Source organism: Cuculus canorus, chromosome 1 (genome assembly GCF_017976375.1).
Source record: "Cuculus canorus isolate bCucCan1 chromosome 1, bCucCan1.pri, whole genome shotgun sequence".
Taxonomy (NCBI): domain Eukaryota; kingdom Metazoa; phylum Chordata; class Aves; order Cuculiformes; family Cuculidae; genus Cuculus; species Cuculus canorus.
In genome coordinates this window covers 14827635-14849945 of record NC_071401.1, presented here as the reverse complement: position 1 = coordinate 14849945, position 22311 = coordinate 14827635, and the positions used below count along the sequence as shown (strand labels likewise).

Genomic DNA, 22311 nt, shown 5'->3' with positions numbered 1-22311 from the left:
CATCAGTTATTTTCATTTCAGCTTTTCGCGTGTACTGGAAGCACACCAGGTCACTGCTGAATAGATGTGGGAAGATTTGAATAAATCTGTCCCAAGACAGAAACTGGAGAAGATTTTTTTCACTTCCCCAGCACTGTTGCACAATATTTCTGCTTGCAGAGAAGAATCAAGTTGCTGCCCCAGCTCCATCCCACCACACTGGACCTGGGATGTCCGCTGGGACCCTTGGGCCAAGCCCAGACAATGCTGTCAGCTGTTTGCACCCTGGGTTTGCACATGGGTTGGGAAGTCCCCAACAACCCTGACACAGGGCAGGAGGCTCCTTACAGGCTCAAGCATGTTATACAACCCTATGATGCAGCCAAGAGTAGTATCAACATCCATGGGGCATCACTAGGACAGGGCAGGAGTGGTCCTGGCTGCATTTTACCTGCAGGAGCTTCTCCTCATCATAAACCTTCTCAGGACTGAAGGGACAGGTTTTGCCTAGATTTTGTCAAGCAATGCCACTTCCAGCAGAAATGGCAACACCCAAACATTTGAGATAGACACGTGTAGCCAGGAAACAAACACATATCCTTCAAGGTTCCTCCATGCTTACAGCCTCCTCCAGTCACCGTGCACCAGGTGTTTTTGGGGACAAAAATGTTGATCCAGCATGCAGGTTATGACCCTAAAGTTGCTGGCTTTCCCCACTCCAAGGTTTGTGGCACTGCCCAGACAGATGGGCTTTGCCCTGGGATATGGCAGTGTGACTTCTTAATGCTCTGTTCTTCCATGTACATCTCCTCGAAAATGGAGCTGCGTGTCCAGCTTGGCATTTCTCTCTTTCCTCAACTGTCTGGTCCAACTATCTGCAGGACAATTGAAAGTAAAATCTGGAGATATTGTAGATGACAAGGAACAAATTCCCCACCATCCCAGTGGAAAAATTCCATCAGATGCACTTTGCTAGGCCACAACAGAGCTGTCTCATCGCTGCATGTCCTGAGCACTCCTGCAATTCACATCCCTCAACCCTACCATGAAATACCCCTAAAAATCCACCTCCTTTGTTCTGCAAAGGGTTTAATCTCCCAGCCTCCCTATCCCATTCCATAGGGGATGACTGTGCCCTTTCCACCTCTCCCATCAGTAACACCAAGGAAGGAGCACAGTTTATTTCCATCTCATTTCTGAACTTCTCCCAGTTGAAGTGCCATGTTTGAAGCTCTGAGAAGAAGAAGGATCTAATATGAAAAAGGCATTGTCCTGCCCATCATTTCTGGTCAGCACCCAAATGTCCTCCAGGTGGATGGGTACCTTGGGTTAGGGGCTGATGATGATTAGCAGCTTGTTCTTCCTCCTCAACAACCTCTGTGATTAAATAAATAGACAAACACAATGTAGCAGGTCTATTGTCTACAGGCCTGAGCAAAGCAGAATGTGTGACGTCAGATGGGAAACCATTAGCTGAACTGGAGAATGTGAAAATTAGGAGAGTAAACACAATATGGCTAAACAGTAGAAAGAGAGCAAAGCATTTCAGAGGGATACTTCCAGCTGGGAGGTGCTGGTGGCTTCCTTGGTGGTTTGATGCAGAAGTCCCAGGTAATATTTTCAGTAATCCCCTTGGCATAGTGAGAAGACATGCTACTTAATGTGCAGAGGAGATGAAAGGTGGAGATTGTCCATACAGAGAGGGCAGGAACACCACATAGGAAAAAGCAAGCAATTAGAAGGCTGAAATAACAGAAACCAAACCAAACTTAGTGCAAAGGGCAAGGCCACGCACTTATGGTTTAAAAATAATTTCTATTGCACAGCTGGAAATGCTGGAAATGAGAGGAGGAGAATGATAAATTGCTCTAGGAGTATCTCTGCATAAGCATATGGGACAGCCACAGAAGACATAAGTGTGATGCGAGGAAGAACTGCAGACGCTGTTTCCAGAAGAGCTGGAGAAGTGCAGACTCTGCTATACCACCACCGGAGACCAGATTCAGACCAGCACAACACTGGGAAAACCAGCTTGTGGCTGGGATGAGTGAAGAGCAGGGCTGCTGGAATGCAGAAGTTCTTTGGCAGCAAAGGACTAGCTAGCCTTCCTCAGTCCCAAAAAAGGAGGCTTTCTGCAACCACACCAATACGGCAAGGAGTAGGAAAAAATATTTAATAAGAATTAGGAGCAGAACAACAAACCAAAGGCTAAACTTTAGAATGGATATTAGACAAAACTTTGCAACGTGCAGGGAAATAAGTTTCTGAAACCACCTGATGGTGAAGCTGGGAGGAAAGCACTGACAAGATGGACTCATATCCAGAATGGATTACATGACCGTGAACTGGAGATACCAGGGCTTGGATGTGACCGGGACATGTAGACTCATTTCCCGTAAAATCCATCTGAGCTTTCTCATGAGGCATCTGTTTGCAGATGACATGTACTGACATTACAGGAGAGGCTTTGTCAGGGAAGTGTCACTCACCCCCTTTCTATGGCGTTTGGGAGATGTTTAGTTCCACATGACTTTGGAGTGTCACAGTATGAAACCTGAACCAGGAGATAATGGAGTGTACAAGACAGATCTTGCACACATGGAATGCTGAGAAAGGCCAATGTTTAAAAGGTGCTCCAGAGATCACCTTTACCCTTTTCAAGCCCTTTTCATAAGTCCGCAGAGCTGCAGGGACTGAGGAAGTGCTTTATCCACTGCAATAGTGGCAATAGCCACAAAGCCTGCAAGACAGACAGACACTGTGCCCTGGCGAAAACGTGGGTGAAGTCCTTAGCAGAATACAACTGCCTGGGTTGAGATATGATAACATCAGCAGCGACAGATGGTAAAGCATGAGCTGAACTCTGGCTGCTCTCGAAAACGCTCAAAACTCTGTAGTTCCCCACAACCCAGGGCACAACCCTGAGAAATATTTCAAACTCATGAAGGCAGGAAAAACTGGTCTTGACTGGAAACAGTTCATCCAGTCATAGCCTCAGCATCTCATCCACTCCCTGAGATAATGACAACTTTATAGCTTTGCCGTCATCTTCCCTCAAATAGGAGCATTCATGGTACTTCGGTACTAGAAATTTACTGACAAGTTTCAAAATAGAGAAATAAAAATGCTCCAGGTCTGGAGTGACTGTTTGATGAAAAAAAGATCAAAAGAGTGAACGCTCACTATCATTAACGTGAACATTAAGCGCAAAAGTCATTCCAGGAACTTAAAAAAAAAAAGAAGATATAAAATAAATATGAAGTTGAGCTGTGGTTGTAGAATAAATAATGCAACTGTTTTGACTGATGGGAGGAGGCACATAAGTCTCCAAATAGACAGAGAGCTGCACTATTACTCAGTGTTCACTGATGATGCATTGTGTTGGGCAGTCCTTGGTCTGGAGAAACCACCACGGGCTCAGATAAGTTCTACAGAGTGAGGCAGGTGAAAGAACATGAAAGAAAATGAAGTTAGGATGAGAATCAGAGGAGAAATATCACTTTGGACAGCAAGAAGGACTGAGCCATGGGCTAGTCTTTGCTGCTATGATCTTGGTTGTCAGACTTTGCAGCGGGGAAACATCCACAACTTGGTGTGGACACTGTATTTCCAGGCAGACTCATCATCTACTGAGACATGTGTGATCCCAGGGGTCTGCAGACAGAAACTGGCAGAAGGACAGCTTGGTCTGGGGCACGTGAAATTCCTTTTTTGACCTCCAGAAATGAAGTCCCACAGCTGGTGGTGCAGAACCATCTCAGCTTCTTCTGTGAACAGAGCAGTTCACAGAATCATAGAATCATAGAATCATACAGTGGTTTGGGTTGGAAGGGAGCTTAAAGATTATCCAGTTCCACCCTCTGCCATGGGCAGCGACATCTCCCACCAGATCAGGTTGCTCAAGGTCCCATCCAACCTGGCATTGAACACCTCCAGGGAGAGGGCATCCACAACCTCCCTGGACAACCTGTGCCAATGCCTCATCACCCTTGCAGTAGAAAATTTCTTCCCAATATCTAGTCTAAACCTCCCCTATTTCAGCTTAAAACAATTACCTCTCATCCTGTCACTGCACTCCCTGATAAAGAGCCACTCCCCAGCTTTCCTACAGGCCCCCTTTAAATACTGGAAGAATGCAATAAGGTGTCCCCAGAGCTTTCTCTTCTCTAGGCTAAACAAGCCCAACTCTCTCAGCCTGTCCTTGTATGGAAAGTGCTCCAGCACTCTAATCATCTTTGTGGCCCTCCTGTGGACATGTTCCAACAGGTCCACGTCCTTCCTGTGTTAAGGATTCCGGAGCTGGGGACAGTAGTCCAAGTGAGGTCTCATGACAGCAGAGTAGAGGGGCAGTCACCTCCCCTGACCTGCTGGCCGTGCTGCTTCTGATGCAGTCCAGGATATGCTTTCTGGGCTGCCAGCACACGTTGCCGGCTCATGTTTAGCTTCTCATCCACCAATACCTCCAAGTCCTTCTCCTCAGGGCTACTCTCAATCCATTCCCCGCCCAGCCTGTAACTGTGATTGGGATTGCCCTGACTCAGGTGCAGGATCTTGCCCTTGACCTTGTTGAACTTCACGAGAATCACACTGGCCCACCTCTCAAACCTGCCAAGGTCCTTCTGGATGGCAACTCTTCCCTCAGGCCTGTCAACCGCATCACACAGCTTGGTATCATCGGCAAACTCGTTGAGGGTGCCCTCAATCTCACTGTCCACGTCTGTGAAAAATGTTAAACAACACCAGTCCTAATACTGACCCCTGCCAGTCATCACCAGTCTCCACCTGGATCTGTGCCTTTTTTCCCCATGTGTTATTGTGGCTGCCACGTCTAGAAGCATTTGCTGTGGGTAAGATATTATGCTGTTGGAGGAAGGAATAAATCATTATGTTAAGGGAATGAATTAGCTTAAGCAATAAATCTTGGCCAGCTTGCAGTTAGAAACAATGTGATTGTAACAGGAGTTTAGCTTGTTTACCAGCTGAAACAAGCAACAAATCAAGTATTGTGTATCTTAAAGAAACTTATCTCTGACTAATGCTTATCTCTGACCAATGGTGGCTAAAGCCACCAAAGTAGGGCTGGCTAAAAGGAAAAAGGACAGTTCTGCAAGAAACAAAGAACAGACCTGAGCTCACCAAGAGGACACAGTGATAAAGGAGATAAGATAAAGACCACCAGAGGCTTCTGAAGACCACAGAGAAACTGTGATGCATCTACAAGAGTGAGTGATAAACTATGATAATGAATTCTCAGAAAAATAATGAATATGTAAGATATTTCTTGAAATCTACACAGATATTTATGTTTAACCAGTAGAAAAGTCATGTAACTAGCCTCAATAGTTGCATAAATCAGGTGGAATTATTCCCTGTGTGCCCGACATTGCATTAAATGATACCTGCTTAATAATCAAATTCGCATTGATTATTGAATCAGTGGAAGCAACCCTGAAGCCACAGTGTGAGCCACTGCAGGCCTCACCCTATCAGGGAAGGGCAGCTGCTCTGACGGGGGAGAAGAAGGCAAAATTGGGGTCAATGCTTTACCAGCACTGAACTTTGTGTCTGGAGACACACATTTCCTTCCTGCATTGTATGTTTTACCAACTGTACTCATAGCTATTGAGTATTTAATAATTAATATTGCAGTGTTTTGCAATATATCCCTGGCTTTTGAAGGGGAACTATGGCTCTAACAAGTTCAACGTTTGGTGCAGTAATTCCATGGCTTCAGAGATGCTGCTGCCTTCAGCTTATTGGAGAGGAAAGGAAGCTGCCCTTTGCAATAGAAAAGTGGTTGTGCTTTTACTTTTAGCTGAACAATGATTTATTCCAACGGGAAGGAAGATAAAAGGATATTTCTTTTCTGCCATACCAATAGAAAATCACCTGAGACCTCTTTTTTTAAAGCAGGGCACCTTCCTGCTGCTGGTGGTGCTGATGCCCCCTGGGGGTGGGCACAAGGCCAACCACTGGTCTCAGCTGGCCCTGGCACCTCCTGTCCTAACAAAAGGTCAGAATTTTGCCATCTCTTTACATTATTTTCCTATTATTATTTTTTACTGTAAGCAGATTTCAAAGCTTTCTGAGGGAAATGGGCAGCCTGATTTAGTGGGATGTCCCTGCCCATGGCAGGGGGGTTGGAACTAGATGATGTTTAAGGTCCCTTCCAACTCTAACTATTCTATGATTCCATGATTCTACTAAATGGTAAAATGGAGAGAAGTCCAAGAAGATCTGGGCTACAAAGGGATAAATGAATGCTCAGCCACATGGGAGCATTCCCTGCAGATATCAGCCAGTAGAGCAGGGTGAAATCTTCCTGTTCCTTTTTTAAAATCAATATCTAATCAATCCTTCCTTCAACTCTTCAAAACTGCTCAGACTGATTAAAGTGCAGTGTTTGCAGAAAAAAGTACAGTTACTTTAGTTTGAAGTACATTATTTTGTCTCAAGAGCCATTTATGAAATAAATATTCCCATCAACCTAATAAAGAGCCTTTCCCCTAAGATGTAGTGTGCTGCCCTTGCACACCAAGCAGGTTCTGCTAATATAGATCATCTGTAATGACTTTAAAGTGAACCAAGCTTCAGGAGGATAAATCAAGCATATTGTATTCAGTATCACCCTCACCCTGCAAAGCACTGAGCAGTTTCCACCCCATTACCTCGCAGGACCACAGCACCTTTGCAAACCTGACACCATATATAACTCAAGAGTAGATCATTATATCCCCAGAGGCATAACTGATATAGTAGATCACAGTTTTCCAGGTACACGAACCCCAAATCTCCCTAAGAATCACTCATTCCTGTGGAAATTCAGGCAGCTGAAAGAGAAATGAAGAATTATCCTCCACCAGACAGTGCATGGACTTGTTTAGACAAGAAAGTTTTGATGCTGCCTCAAGGTAAAATATATGTGAAAAACAGTTACAGAGGCTAGAGTTTGGCCAAGACATTGAGATGGGTGCAATTTCACCTACTAAGAGCGTCCCAGCAATTTCAATAACATTCAAAACTATAGCGTGATGCCTCCTCTAAAAGAACAATTTGGTTTGTATTACTCCTCATGACACGCTGGTTGCCAGAAAACCATGACCCACAGCCAGCAAAGCATGTGGGAAGCTTCAGAGCTGTTTTGCATCTTGGTGTGAGCAGTGAAGTACTCAGGAAGGCTCTGGAGAAGTAAAACTCCTTGTGGTAAACACAGAGTAAAGTACTGTCCCACTAGCAGGCTCCAGCAAGGGCCGGGGGGGACAAGCATCACCCAAGTAAACTGCAGGCAGACAGACATCAGTTTGGCTTGCAATAACAGGTTCCAGCTGTTAAACATTTTCCCCTACCATTTACCTCTGAGGACTTTACAGAGTGATGGTGTTTAGGGTCTGGAAAGCATCTAAAATCCTTTTGGCCAGCAAAGAAGCTGCAGTGACAAGAGGTCATGAGTGAAGTTCAATGCTAGAGCAGCAGGTAAGCCTGAGACCCACAGAGAGTGAGCAGGGAAAAGGGACTTTTGCAGTGGAAATGAGACAAACTACCCTCCAGCCTCAGTATTTCAAACACACCCAGGATACAACACACTTCTAAGGAAAGGCTCTCCATGCATTATTCATAATTCATACAAACTGGGACTGATTTCCTCATAGGGCACACATGGTTATTCCCAAAGGTAAATAAGGGCCATCGGCAGAGTATCTCCCACCAGCTCCCAGAAGAGTTGCAGCAGAAAGGGCAGGAACATCTCTTCTCTAGGGATGGCAAGGAGTCCCATCTCCAGGTGAGGCAGAAAGGGTGGCTGTGAGAAGGACCTCAATCCACAGAGGGCTTGCCTAGTGCTATTTGTCCCTGTGCAGAGGAATCAACACACAGGTGCTGTTTCAGTCCCCCATGAGGGAAACTGCCACATCCACTAAGCTGCTTGCACCTTGCTGGGTTTCACTAAGCATTTGGTTGGCATACAAGGACCTCACACATGGGAGACGAGAGCAAACTTAGCTCACGTTTGACTTTGGGATGCAGCTATAAATTCCATGACTACTTCCATAGCTGTGATCCCCAGGGATGCAGCAGCTGATGCTGACAGGGAGGGAGGAACGTCCGTATAAATGAGGTATTTGTGTGTAATGCCCAAAGGGCATTCAGAAGCACTTCTCCTACCTCTTTTGGCATTTCCCGTGGAAAGAAGAAGTAAGGCACTGCAGAGAGGGCCACCAGACTGGCTGCGACCAGGAAACCAAGCCACCAGGCACCAACCCACCGCGGATCTTTGTTTGTGAGCTGAACTTCTTCTGCAACAAAAGTGGAGAAATGGGTATTAAATCAAAGGTGAATGGAGGGACTCCAGTGCACCAAAGGGATAGTGATGGGTGGCCCCAGTCTTCCCACACGTCAGCATGCTCCAAAGTGATGGTTCTCAGCCTGGTGACAATCAGTTTTGAGGTCGGAGCAGCATCTGCACTTGACTTGGTGCTAACTCACATTTCATTATTCATTATCACCACAGTGACTAAAAATCTACTCAGCCCTTTGGACGGAGATAACTGGAACAGGTATGACCCAGAACTTGAAAGGCAAAGGAAAGTATCCTCATTACAGCTGTTTCAGAGAAGGGATACCCATCTTGTGAAAAAACTTTGGAAATACTCATTCAAACGAATTAAGTTATGATGTTTGTCAATACAAAAGGAAAAATCCTTTCTTAAGATTACAAAGGAGTTCACTACAGTTAACTTTCAGCATCCAAGAGCACTAGTTTGTTTCTTTACAGTCTGGCTACCCACACAAACACCCCGTCTTCACAGCAGAACTTGGATCCTACCAGTCTGGTCCAACAGCCAGTCCCTGATTTGCAGCTTGACCAACAGAAATGGATCTTTAAAAATGCTTTGATAAGGATTATATCCCTTTCTCCTGTCTGTCTTCATTCAGTTCACCCAGTCTCCTCCCCTGTCATCCTCAGAGCACTTTGCCAAAGATAATACTTTCTGTGGGGAAGGTACTTGGCAGAAATAAAGCGGGTTACACAGAAGCCAGAATGCAAATTCACAATGGGGAAAGTCTGACCCAAGAAATATTTCTACAGAAAAGAGGATACCTGTGGTTAGACAGTATTCACAAGCAATCGCAGGAAATAAGTCCTCCCAAAAACCTCTTCATTAACTGTGTGGTTTAACATAAGTGAGCTATTTCACTGGTGTGCAATTAAAACTGCAATTAGTTTACTGGATTTCTGTACTGCAGATACTGCCCAATCTAATCTCCTATCTCTGGAACTAGCAAGTCATAGGTCAAAGAAATATGATAATCTTCCCCCTGCATGATGCATTTAGCAAACTGGAGTTTAAAATCCCCTCCTGAATAAACATAATTTTTTTTTTTAAGGAAAACATACAGTTAAATTAGATTTAGCCTTAAGCTGCCACAGCTCGCTAGCTTTTCCCAATAGGCTGAAGACATCTTTAGGTTGAAGATATCTCTAAAACTGTGTGTTGTCCAATTATGGCTTCTGAGATGTGTTTCTCATTCAATGTTCAGCTGCAGAAGATGGCTTAGAAGAACTGAGCATCAGTGTGCGCGGGGAGACAACACACCCTCATGCTGTTTCTTTGCCCTTCAGAAGCAGGTAAACCAACACTCCAGACACCTCACCAAGGTTCACCCTTTGAGGAGGATGGACAGCTGCAGCAATAAGCTTGGACGTCGCCTGACAGAAGGAAGCAATGTCAAGACTAGAGTGTGCTCTTGTGCTGCAAATATCATAACTGTAAATAGTAACAATGTCCAAGTGAAAATAAAAGCCTGGTGAAGTCAGTCAGCAGAAGTGGGACAGAGGCACAAAGAAGGATTTGCCAAAGCTAATACAACTGCAGTATCAACACCTGCTGCTCTTCCAGCTCCAGCCCTGATGCTGTCTGGTCAACACTCAAATGAGCTGGTCCATCGTTCTTTTCCTCATGTGAGGATACACAGACCTGTGCAACGTGTGTCTGCTCTGCTATTAACTCAAAAAGAGCCTCTTGTTTGCCAGGCTGGGTTTCAAGAACAGCCAAAAAGGAGATTACTACAAATACCTCGATAGAACAGCTCAGGATAGGCCTTTAAAAGAGACTATTTTCATCCTCCCCTCTTGCCCTACCCAGCATTTCTCTTCTACTTGTTTTCACCTTCCTCCTACCTACCTCTGCTTCTCCATGTCTCAGTGTTCTGGTACCCATTCTCCATTTTTTTCTTCTCTTACCTCTACCCTCCATTTTTCCCTTTCACATTTTTCTCTGGGTTTTGCTCATCCTCCACATCCCCACTCTTCCCCAGTGCTGGCTGCTGGTCAAAACGCTCCCACTGTTGTTGCTGTCATATAGCAGAAAAATTGTAGAGGAATGAAAATAGTGTCTTCTCTAAAAGCAAAATGTAGATGGGTGTCCCTCTAATCAGATGTGGAAGCAGTCCAGGAGTGAGGGATCCCAGATGTGAACGGTGATTAAAATATGGGGTTCCAGCAGCCACAGAGGGAAGTTTAACCCTGTGGATGTGTGAATGACACTGAGTCAGGTGAGAAAGACCCATACATTTGGGGCATTCACCTCAGCACTGATGGAACTGGTCCCGGAGCATCCTCAGGTGATGAAAATGATTTAATAAGGTAGACAGCAGATAAAGGGAGCCAGATCCAGTCCCACAGGCTGCAACCTCATCCCTTGGGCATCGGGATGCCTAGAAAGGGGCTGAACTGCTATTGGCTCAGTAAATAGGATGCAGGGCTAAATGTGCCTGCCAGCTCTCTGAGAGAACACTCACCTCCAGTGACTTTGTCAATGTCGACGTAAAAACGCAGCATGGCAGAGCCCAGCATGAAGCCCACTCCTGGCCCAATGATCGTCACGGAGAACAAGATCCCTGTAGAGAGATGAGAACAGAGAGTGGCTCAACCCTGCATGAAGCGACTGCAGGAGATATCTCTGTCAGGATTGTGCTGGACCATGGTCCATCGCGTCTGCATCCAGCACAGGGTATTTTCCTGCTTTCTTCTCTCACATCTTCCAAAGAATAACAATGCTGTGCTTTCCAGGCTGTCTTCACAGAAAAGGTTTTGCAAAACTCAGATCTTTCCTGCCACCTTTTTTTCAGCCTTCTAGAAAGACTGAAATACACCCAGGAGCAAGATGTGCCCCTTGGCATAAGAAATTCAGAAAATGCAGAGTTTTTTTTTACAAGGTTAAGGAGATATCAGGAAACTCTCCTATGTGAAATACTGACAAAAAATTAAACACATATAAGATTCAACTCCTATCTTAACGCTTGATCCTTTCAAATATGCTTCAGAAGTTTGGAGTATCTACCAGAGCAAAATTTCATGTGATACTTCCAGTTTATTGACAGTAAAAACCTGGTTTTGAACCACCTCTGCTGTCCCATTCAGTTCAAAAGGCTGTCACAGAAAACAGATTGGAAAGGGCTAGAAGGACCTGCAAGCACCATCTTGCCCATCCCATCACCCAGGGACATCCCTTGCAGCTGTGTGCCTAAGCTGTTTTCCAGCCCCCCCTCTGCTGAAGGATGCTTGCCCACCTCCCAGGTGATTGACCCCAATTTTCCAGCTTCCTATAATCTTCCCTACAAACAAAGCTGCATCTTCAGCTCATAGCTGCCTGCTGTGAATGTGGACATCAGATTATTCATCTTCTCCTTGTTGAAAGGCTTTTTTGAGGAGGACATGTTTATTGTGTCCCTTTCTGGCCTATCATTTCCAGGCCAAAAATCCCAGTGTCTCCCCTAAATCATGTTCTCCAGCACTCTTGGTCTGTCTGCAGTTCGGCTAATCTTGAAGAAGACAAACTATTTTTGCAGAAGCCTTCCTCGCACCGGGTAGAGCAGAAGGGCTACATCAAGTTCTGCTCTCATTAATGAAAATTAGTACTGTCTGGCCTTGCTATAGAGGGCTAATTCTGTTTTTTTCTCTTCCTACAGTAGCCCTGGCCTTACCCAAATAGAGGGGGGAGTTCCTCTCACTGGCGAAGTCATCAATGTAGGAGATCCCAAAGGGCTGGATGGGGACCCCGCCAATGCCCAGCAGCACCTGGGCGATGAACATGACGAGGAGAACCTCCTGGTTCTCCCTGGCGGCATGGGGGGTGCAGCTGGCGTCGCTGAAATTCCCCTGAGACCCTGGCAGCCCAGGCTGGCACAGATCAGTGGTATTGCTGAACATGCCTGCAATGACAAGGGGAGCAGCTTTAAGGGGCTCGGTCTGGTAAAAAAAGCTTCCCTAAGACAGCAGCAAGCATGTAGATATGCACTCAGTAGATGTCAGGTGCAAATATTACTAATATTACAGAAAGTGCAAATATTACTGTGCAGGTGTGCACAGCACGATGGGTGCACATGCCATGAAAAGGCATCTTCACAGAAAAGGCAGAGCTGAGATCAATTCCAGCACCTTTGAACTTGCAATTCAAGGTAAGTCAGCAGATTTCGTGAATAGCTATTCAGGAAATGAGAACTTATTTTACCCAGAAATGGATTACAAAGCTGCCTAAGTGAAAGTGCTGATTCTAGAACCCTTATCTTCCCTAAAATACTGAGGGGGGAGGTGTTTATAGCAGGATTTCCATGGTTATGCTCCAAATCATACGCAACTCTGAGTGCTCGACACAGGGCCACCTGCACCAGCACTCCTGAAATGCATGGCTAATTGTTTCCAAAGTGTCTTTAGCACCTGACCCCTGTTTTCATCTATGAATTATTCACCTATTTAGTTTTCCTATGGAGACTGCAGCTGTGTGAAACAGCTGCGCTCTCTGATGAGCCAGAGAAAAGCTGTTTAGTGGAGGTTTCTAAATGATTTGCTGGAGCTTCATGGTAGGATTTAGGAGGGTAATGAGAGACTTCTTTTTCTCCTTTCTTTCTTTTCTCATCCCTACACCTTGTTTCAGGGAGAAAATTCCAAATAATTCTATCAAACACTGCTTAGCTAGGCATGGGAAGAGAGGTGAGATGCTCCCAAGAAGGCACGTGTAAAATTAGGGCATTTCACCCACTCTGTTGCCCTGTTGGGTCAAGTTAAGCTCCTTCCTTGCACCCCTTGTTTCCTTCCCATAAAGGGCTCCAGAGGTCATGAGGCCTTATCTTATTTATGTTACAAAAATAAGGGAGCAGTTCACGTGCATGAAGACAACCTGGTTCAATGCATGGATGATGCGAGCTGCAATGGCTGAGGAAGACCTTCCTGATACCTAGTGTTTGTCTGCTCCATGGATATCCAGAAGACAAGTGGAATCAGAGGCAGTGCTTACATTTTGATGGGGTTTGTGTCCTTTCCTGTGGTTGCAGCTGTCCCCTGGCTCTGCTTCTGACCATCAGCTATTACCTCTCAGAACTGAGATGATTTCATTCATAGAAAATTAAAATTCTTTGTGGACAAACCTACAGCTTTGCAGGTCCCAATCCCTCGAGGGAAGGTGATTCCCTTTATCTGTCCCGAAAGGCAGATAAAGTAAGTTTCTAGAGTACCTACTGGCAACAGACTGGTCATACTCGTAGGGTCCAGTTATGAAGTGAGGGAGAGACATGAGGAACCCAGCTAAGGAGACAAGGATGGCACCGCAGCCGATGAAATGAGGTCTGTGCACTCTGCTCCCAAAGTAACTTATGAAGATAATCAGCAATGTGTTTCCAACCTGCAGCAGAACACACAGACCAAGAGGTCTCACAAGGGAATAAAAGGAGCATGGGAAGAGCATTAGCCAAGTGGACTAGGAGAATCAAGCTGGTTTTTACCTCATTGAAGGATGCAAGCAGCCCTGATGTCTGGCTGGACAGGCCGTATCGTCTCTCAATGGTTGAGATGGAGCTTTTCAGATAGCCAGAGACCAGGAGCTGGGAGAGCTGCAGGAGCCCATGGCAGAAAACAAAGAACTGCCAACATAAAAAGAAAGCATCAAGCATGATTCCTGTGAGCTGCAACATAACAAATAGCATCTCTTACACAAAGGCACAATTATTGAACAGGAACCTTTGACCATGAGCCTTCGAAAGATTACCCTCACTCCTGCTAAGCGGTCTTCTGAAATTAGCTCAGGGCCACTAAATAGGCTTCTGCCAAAAAATGACGATAGGGTTAGTATTTGTAAGGAGAGTATAGTTTCTTCATCTCAAAGTGCCTTTGGACAAAGAGATAATTTAACTCAGGATTGTTTTTGTTGGCCTTGACCTCAAGATCCAGCAGCAGAAGTAGAAGGTTGCACAGCCTTCCCGCTGTCACACAACCTGAGGCAGGCAGCCATCCCTGGTGCTGGCAGGAGCCCTTCTGGGACAGAAACAAGCCTTTCCAAGATAGGAATGAGCCCTTCCAAACACAACAAGCAGCTTATTTAGAGAAAGTCAGGAGAAGATCAGGGAGTGTAATTCAGACTTTCTGTTTTCCTTTTCTTCTGGTTGTAAGGGACGTATCTCCTTTTGGAAAATGTGATGATTCATCTCTGTTTCCAGAAGGAAACCTTGTCAAAGACCATCATCTCCCAGAAAATCATCTGATCTCGTCTCTGCTCCAGGGTCTAGGACATACTGGTACTCAGCTGCCCAGGCAAACATGTGGCTTGAGCTAACCCACCATTACTGAGGGCAGCATCCATCTTTCTGCTACTCATACCAACGCATTTCACAAGAGCCAAATGAACTGTCCCAAGAAGGGTGGAGACCATGTCCCCTTCATCCACAGCTCTGCAAAGTACTTGCCAATGGAAAGGAGCTGGCAAGCAATTGCCTTCCCTACTGCCACATGGCTCTCCACAAGCATCCTTCCAGTCCCCAGATGAGTTAAAGTAAACTATCCAACACAAACCATGTCATACTCTAAGCAGAAAGACAACTCATCTCACTGCAGGACAGGCTGAGTATCCCTGGGTCCTTGCAGACCTTCTGCCCTCAGCCTTGGACACTGCCCAAAGCCACAAGGTGCTGCTTTTGGTAGATATTTTCCCAGTTGCTGGCCAGAGCGTGGCAGTGCTCTGTCTCTGTGTGTTTTCCAGCCAGCTCCCATCAGGCAGGAGTCTTGCCTGGAGGAGCTGTTCAGCCTGGCTGGATTTTCTGCTATGTCTTGTTCTCACCCAGCACTGAAGTGGGGTCACTGCCAAACTCTACTGCTCTGTAAGCAGAGGGATGATTTACAGCACAAAAATGGAAAAAGAGGATGGTCAAGACCTCCCAGCTCCATGAGAATGGGAGCACTGTGGTATGGTACCACCACCAAAAGTGATGTGTTCAGGCACTGTCGCCTGAATACCTGAGTTCAGACAGAAATGTTGAGGATAGATTCATTTTTTTTCCAGGCATTCATAATGCACAGACCAATTGGTATCCAAATCTAGGACTTTCATGACATGTTGGTTTACAGCAGCTCAGCAGTTGCCCACAACTGCCTCACATCCTCTTCAGCACAGGAGGTCAAAATGGGTTGGAAATCTGGTATTTTATTTTCCCCCATCTTTTTCGGACAGAAAAGAATCATAGAATCACCAGGTTGGAAAAGACCTCTTGGATCATTGAGTCCAACCATTCCTATCTGCCACTAAACCATGATCACCTCGTCTACCTGTCTTTTAAATACCTCCAGGGATGGTGACTCAACCACCTCTGAGAAGAGAGATGGCCCTGCAAAGGACCTGCAGTGGCTTGGTGTCGGCACCAGGCAAAGACCTTGGTTCTTCTGGCTCCAGGGGCTGTTTGCTGCTAGCCATCAGATCACAGTACATTTGGTGATCTGCCAGGAAAAGATGGAACAGCCTCATGGATTTTAGATCTGCTGAAGAGATATATGACCCTGTTTGTCTTTGACCGCACACATGAAGCTGCATTTTTGTCCTGCAGCAAAAATCACTTGTTTACATTTCTGTATCTGATCAAGACATCTGGCTCTCTAACTTGGATGGTTCAGAAAGATGCTTTTCATGCCTAGAAGGAGAAACCATTATGGACACCAGTGTGACCCTTATAGTAGAGGGTGAGATTTCACTGAGGACTGACTGCTGCACAGCATAAGCTCAGCTCTGCTCAGGAACCACAGGGCATAAATGCTTACAGCATCTCCAGGTTGTCAGAGGTCTTATGCACATGAACACCAATATACACATCTATCCCAGGAGATCTCAACAGGGCTAACCCTACAGACAAAGCCCACTTTCATCTAAATCCTTCCCTGCCAGAAGAGCCTGCTTTTTCATATTCCCAGTAAAAGCAGAAAGAAGCAACAGACAGCAGTGTTGTTAAAAATTAAAGCAACGCATTAAAATCAAATTGTGTCTGATTATCAACTCCCAGGAAATGAACCTCCCAACCTCAGAGCATTCCTTTCCACCCTTTCAAAGTACTGGCTATGAATCCCGTCTGGGTTACAAAGTTAATGTGCGCTTGAATCAAAGAACCATAGAATCAAGATCATCCATTTCAAGGATCAGACTAACAACACCGTGCCTACTAAACCATGTCCTGAAGTGCATGCCTACACACTTTTTAACACCTCCAGGGAAAGAGATTCCACCATTTCCCTGGGCAGCCGGGTCCAGTGTTTACCACTCTTTTGGTAAAAAATTCTTTCTAATTGAAATCTAGTCTAAGCCTTCCCTGTTGCAACTTGATGCCATTTCCTCTTATCCTGTCACTTGTTACTTGAGAGAACAGACCAGCACCCCCCTCGCTACAACCTTCTTTCAGGTAATTGTAGAGAGCAATAAGGCCTCCCCTACACCTCCTCTTCTCCAGGCTAAATGATCCCAGTTCCCTCAGCCACTCCTTGTAAGACTCATTCTCTAGACCCTTCACCAGCTTTGTTGCCCTTTTCTGGACATGCTCCAGCTGCTCAGTGTCTTTCCTGTACTGAGAGGCCTAAAACTGAACACAGTATTCGAGGTACAGTTTCACCATCGCTGAGTATAGGGGCACAATAACTTCCTCACTCCTGCTGGCCACACCATTTTTGATAAAAGCCAGGATACTCTTGGCCTTCTTGGCCACCTGAGCACACTGCTGAAAGATGGTTGTGATACCAAGAGCCACGATTCAGGTCTCCTCCGTGCAAATGCATGGTTGCAAGTCTAGTTTTGGTCAAGTCCTGAAGGTGGACTCTACACTTGTGAATGAAACTGGCCAGGGGCCACTGTCTGATGCCAAGGACTGTGGGAACAGAATAACCTGTATCCATCCTACTAAACTCATTGAGCCTTCAAAATAGAGTAGTTCCACCTGAAATGCTTGCTTGGAATGGTCCCCAGTCCTTGCCTTCTCAGGTTTGGGGAAAGCAGTAGCTGGCCCAGGGCCAATCCATATAGCAGGGGATAATTCAGAGGTACAGTCAGACAAGCTGCAACACCAAGGTCTGCTCAGGGTCTCAGTATGCAAAATGTCCCCTTTATCTCTGATTGGGGGACTGGCAGTAGCGTGGCCAGCCATGCTCCCCCTGCCTGTGCTGGGGCAGAGGGGTGGGGCGGGCTCAGTCTTGCCTTTGGGATGTGGCTAGGAATCCACTGTCTTCCTAAGATCAACCTCTTGATAGCAGTTTTTAATTAAACATTTCAATCTCTTGTCTTGAACATATGCCTTTTAAAAAATGACTGCTAAAGCAAATACATGAGAGGTCAGCATTTAACATTTCTGGGCTGTGTGTGCTGACAGAGCAAAGAACAGAAGATTTATAAAAACCTCGATACTCCCATGGTAACTTAACAAGCTTCTCCACAAAGGTTTTTAGATGCACATCAGAACCATACCCCAGAGCAATTAGAGAAATATTCAGAGTCAAAATCAAGATGGAAATGGTTGAAAAGGAAGAAACAAACAGGAATGATGAAGAACTTTGTCTATATTTTCTCCAACTTCTGCAGCAATTGTAAATCAACAAGAAAAACTTGGATTTCTGCAGGATCTGCTAGACTTTCTGTATTTCCCATTTCTCCATGATGGTGATTAACTTTCCTAAGGTAGCAAAGTGGGAGGTCTTGCAATCAAAGCTCTGCAAGGCCAAGTCTCCTTCTTGATCATCGTGGAGTCATTGTGGGCAACCACCCTAACCACAGAGTGTTTTCAGGCTGGGGAACATTTTAATGAGTGAGAAGCAGAGAGCTGGTAATTGCTAGTTGTAATTTCCAGTTTGCCTTACTGTAGTTGTGAGGATGGTGGTGGGCGGTCAAGCCCCAGCAGTGTGTCTGTCATAGGGCTCCTCTAGGACCTCCCATGGTACGTTTTGCAGGGCTGACCACATGCAGCCCCAGATGCTACCCTGCACCTTTCTCAGCTAGGTCTGGGAGACAACCTGTGCCACAGGGCAGGCAGATTCTCTGCATCATCTTTCTGTGCCCTCTAGTTACTTTCCCCAAGGACCTGAGGCTGGACTTGAGATCGGTGGGATCAGCCAGCCCAGATCTGATGTGCTACCCTAGCAGCGGGAAAAGATGAAAAGGTGACCTGGGTCCACAGATACCAGTCTTTTCTGAAGACCTAGGTCCTGACAGCTGGAGGTATGCACAGAGGTACCCAGCCCCAGAGCTGAGTGGTACCAGAAGCAACCCCAAGCCCATGGGCCAAGCCACGGTCACATCCTTTCCTTTCTACACCAGTAGAGTTAAAATAACTCAGAGAATCCCAAGAAACTTTGTGCAGGCTGAGAAGGAAGGAAGGGAGAGGTTCTTTAATGGCTTTCTTTTAATAAACATCTGTGAGTATTATTATAAGAACTTGCTCAGGCTCTATGTCAGGATAACACCAAACAGCCACTAGACTGGGGACAGAGGGTGCTTTATACTGATGTAGCCCTGCCAAAACGAACCTCCTTGCAGTGCCAGGGTGCAGAGCAACCTCCTCCTCTGGAGCTGTGCCATCACAGCTTCCTACCACCAGCGAGGCATGGAGAACGCCTGAAGCATCTTTCAGTGCCCCAGGGGGGAGCGGAGCATCCCTGCCAGGTCTTTGGTGAGGAGCCCTCACCCTCACTCACAGGCAATGATATTCCGACCCAATGTCTATAGTCTCCATAACCAGCACTGGGATGAGTGCACATTGAACAAGGAGTTTCTCTACAATTGTGTACTCTTGGAGGAACTCATTACTCTTCTGCTTTTCTATATATTATTAATATATTTTTCCAGGCTTTGCTCTACTAAACCTTGGATCACATCAGGAAGGTATTGCTGCTCCCACTTCGCACATGTAAGAGAATGGAGAAATGTACTCAATCCTAAGCAGCCAAAAAATTGCAGAACTGGGGATTAAACACCAATATCTCCTCTCTGATGGTGTGGAAAAAAAAAATGCTTACAAATCTTCCACTGTGTTTCTAGTGCTGCTTGCACAGTTTGGCAACAAATCTCCCATGTAAGGGCTCTGAAAGCTGCACGCACATTCTTACCCCAGTTGTCACAGGGAAGTCCCTGTCATGCTCTTTCTGTGTGTTTGGGAGACTTTTGCTGCTATTTTAAGAAAAGTTTTTGTGCCTTAGCACATGAAAAAATCCCATGGACAGGGCTATGCTTACACAGAGAAATTCGGTCTGGGAGGAGTCAGCTTGTTCCAGTTTGATCAAAATCAGTTGTGTGTAGTTGGACACAAGTCTCCACCACTGCACAGAACCACTTGTAATAAAGGCTTGGGGCAGGGACAGCTTTCTTGAACTAAGGCACAGAGCAGAAAACATCAAAGGTTGAAGCCTGCACAGTGAGCATATGTCCTCAGCCATCTCCTCAATAGTTTTAGGAAGTGCTCATATGCATTCTTGAAGAGGGGTATTGGATTCATAGCTGTGTCTGTAAATTAAGCTGGAAGCCACCTCTGGGTCATGAAGGTCGTTGGGCACATCCTTAAGGTGCAGGATGGCAACAGGTAGGGATCTGGCAGGGATGGGAAACACGTGGCCATGGGACCGCTGTGTCACCATGGGCTTACTCACCTTCCCATGTGTGTCCTTATCAGGAGAGGTTTCACGAATATCATCAATGGCATGATGCCTGGAAACACACGCACCTTAAACAACCCAGCAGTGGCTGCATTAGCAACCACAGTCTTCAGATGTCCTACTGGTCTTTCAGATCTTCCAGATATCCCAGTTTTACTGTCAAATTCTCTTAATATTGACTACAATGGATCACACTATGGACTTCGCTCTACTGCCAAACAAGTCATCGCTTCACCTGCAGGTGAACTGTTGCTGTAATACACACGTAGTCTTTAAAATAGTCTTTAAAATAAAATTTCTCCTTCTGTAGTAGTTTCCATTAGAAGATCGTAAACTACTTCTCTGCATCTTTGCAAAACTGTGCAGGGAAGCAGCTCTTTAGCAAGACCTCTCTTCTCAAATGCATGTGTCCAGCATGGGATACTTAATGTTCCTTAAAGCCAAGACAAGGCTTGGACTTCAATGGAAGCAGCAGCAAAGTCTCTTCTGATGGACTGTAGGAATTCATGCCAGGTGTCTTTAAAGGCTCAGGGATCATCAGCCCCAGGAGCGCTCCCCAGAAGGACAGCTTTGAGTTACGCCTCTCAGTTGCATTTTGACAATCGGCAATTAGTTTTCATGACACACTCTCTCTCTCTCTGGATATACATATTAAAATAAACTGCAGTGTTGTGATTTTTGGTCCTTCAGCCACTTCAACACATAAACCACATTGTGCAATGGTTTTGTGTTTCTGCAAGAACCACTGAAATCCTAGACTTGTAGTTATGTTTTCTGAGGAAATCATTTAGAAACTGGACAGGGTGATCTAACTTCTTGAAAGCTAAAAAAGAGATCTGAAGAAAACATCCTGTGCTGAGTATAATTGCGTGCTTTGTGACAAGCATGGTCAGGTCAGCTCTGCCTTTGGGGTAAAAACAAGTCCTTTAGCAGTTTAATATGAAACATAGAATTGGGAAGAAGGATTTGCACTCCTTAGTCATGGGCTCCAGCCAGGATGACACCTGGCAATGCCAAGATAACACCTGCAATGGCTTCACTGAAGTTTGTCTCAGCCTGCTGAGACTGCAGTCTTCCCTGCAGCCTCCTGCAATGATGCTCTGGTCTGGAGGCATCACTCAGGGTTCCTCTGCTGAGCTTTCCAAGCAGAAACCCAGCAGCAGGCCATTCATCAGGAGCAGAACTGGTCTCCATCAAAATCCCTCACTTTCTGCCTTTCTCAGGGTGGGGTTCAGGGACCTTTAAGAAAGCAATAGACTAGCAATCATGGGGAGTTTCAGAGCTGCCCAGGTCTGGTCTGCAATATTCTCCATGAAGAGTTTCCTCTGTATCTACCTACCTACCTTCATAGACACTTTTGCTCAGCAACTTGATGTTTATTTTATTCACAGACCTGAACAGACTTTGCACCTCAGTGACTTTAAGCTTTTGAAGTTTCAACCTCCTTAAAATATCTCCACGAGGAACAATCAGTTTTAAAGATAATCTTGCCGGAATGTTAGAACAAAACAAAACAAAGCAGCTGAGCTCACTGAGAAGAGGATTGAGGGAGAAACCTCAAGACTGTATGTCACCAAGCTCTCCCCTGTCCTGTGCCCCCAACCTCTGCAGTTCTGGTAACCCTCTGCCTTGGTGACTTATTCTGAGCTCATTTCCTCTCTGCCACAAAGGATGAGGGTGATTAAATAACCAGCTTTTAAAACAAACCAAACCATAACAAAACAAAATCTTCCTCACAAAATTGACAGAAATTTTAAGCCCTTAACACTGGCTGTCATTTTTTGGTCTATAACCTAGTAAGACTCTCATGAGTCAGGTTACTGGCTTCCAACTACTTTGAATGCATCATTACATCGGTGAGAATGTTAGCACTATTGATAAGATTGCACCGAGTCCTGCAGGACAGGTACAACACTGCGGTTAAGACTTTTAAGAAGCAAGGTTTACATGAACGGCTCTGTCTTACGTTAAAATTAAATGAAAAAACAACAGAGAGAATGAAGAATCTGATCTCCCAATTTACCAAGTCACTACCAACTCTCCTAAGTAAATGAAACCATCATTTTCCTCACATGCTTGCAGTGATATGCTAAGAAAAGTTTATGTTAAATCATGTACATACATACTGCATGTGTACAAAGAAAATCCCCTAACCTTTGGCTGCATGATAACAGAGAAGGCATTTCCCATCTTTTTCTCCATTTATTCTCCCAGCAGTTTTTGATCTGCTCCTACATCATAGCACCTCCGGCTCCCCGAGACCCATGTATCTCAAGTTGCCACTTTGCAGAAGTCTATTCCCATAGCGAAACACTCCCTACTTGTCATCTCTTTTTGTTTAAGCAATAGCATCTTGGAAGCTGATGGTCACAAACCAAATGATATGCTCCACCGAA

The 22311-nt window shown here is 45.5% G+C and overlaps 1 protein-coding gene across 1 annotated transcript in view; it reads right to left on the bottom strand.

The window, feature by feature from the left end:
* Positions 1-22311, bottom strand: part of SLCO2B1 (solute carrier organic anion transporter family member 2B1) — a 58175-nt gene that overhangs the window by 21477 nt on the left and 14387 nt on the right. The window contains exons 3-7 of the mRNA XM_009566398.2: positions 13756-13893; positions 13493-13655; positions 11962-12189; positions 10777-10875; positions 8140-8270 (exon numbers count right to left, since the gene is read on the bottom strand). Of these exons, the coding sequence (XP_009564693.2) occupies positions 8140-8270; positions 10777-10875; positions 11962-12189; positions 13493-13655; positions 13756-13893 (759 nt within the window). The remainder of the gene's footprint in view (positions 1-8139; positions 8271-10776; positions 10876-11961; positions 12190-13492; positions 13656-13755; positions 13894-22311) is intronic.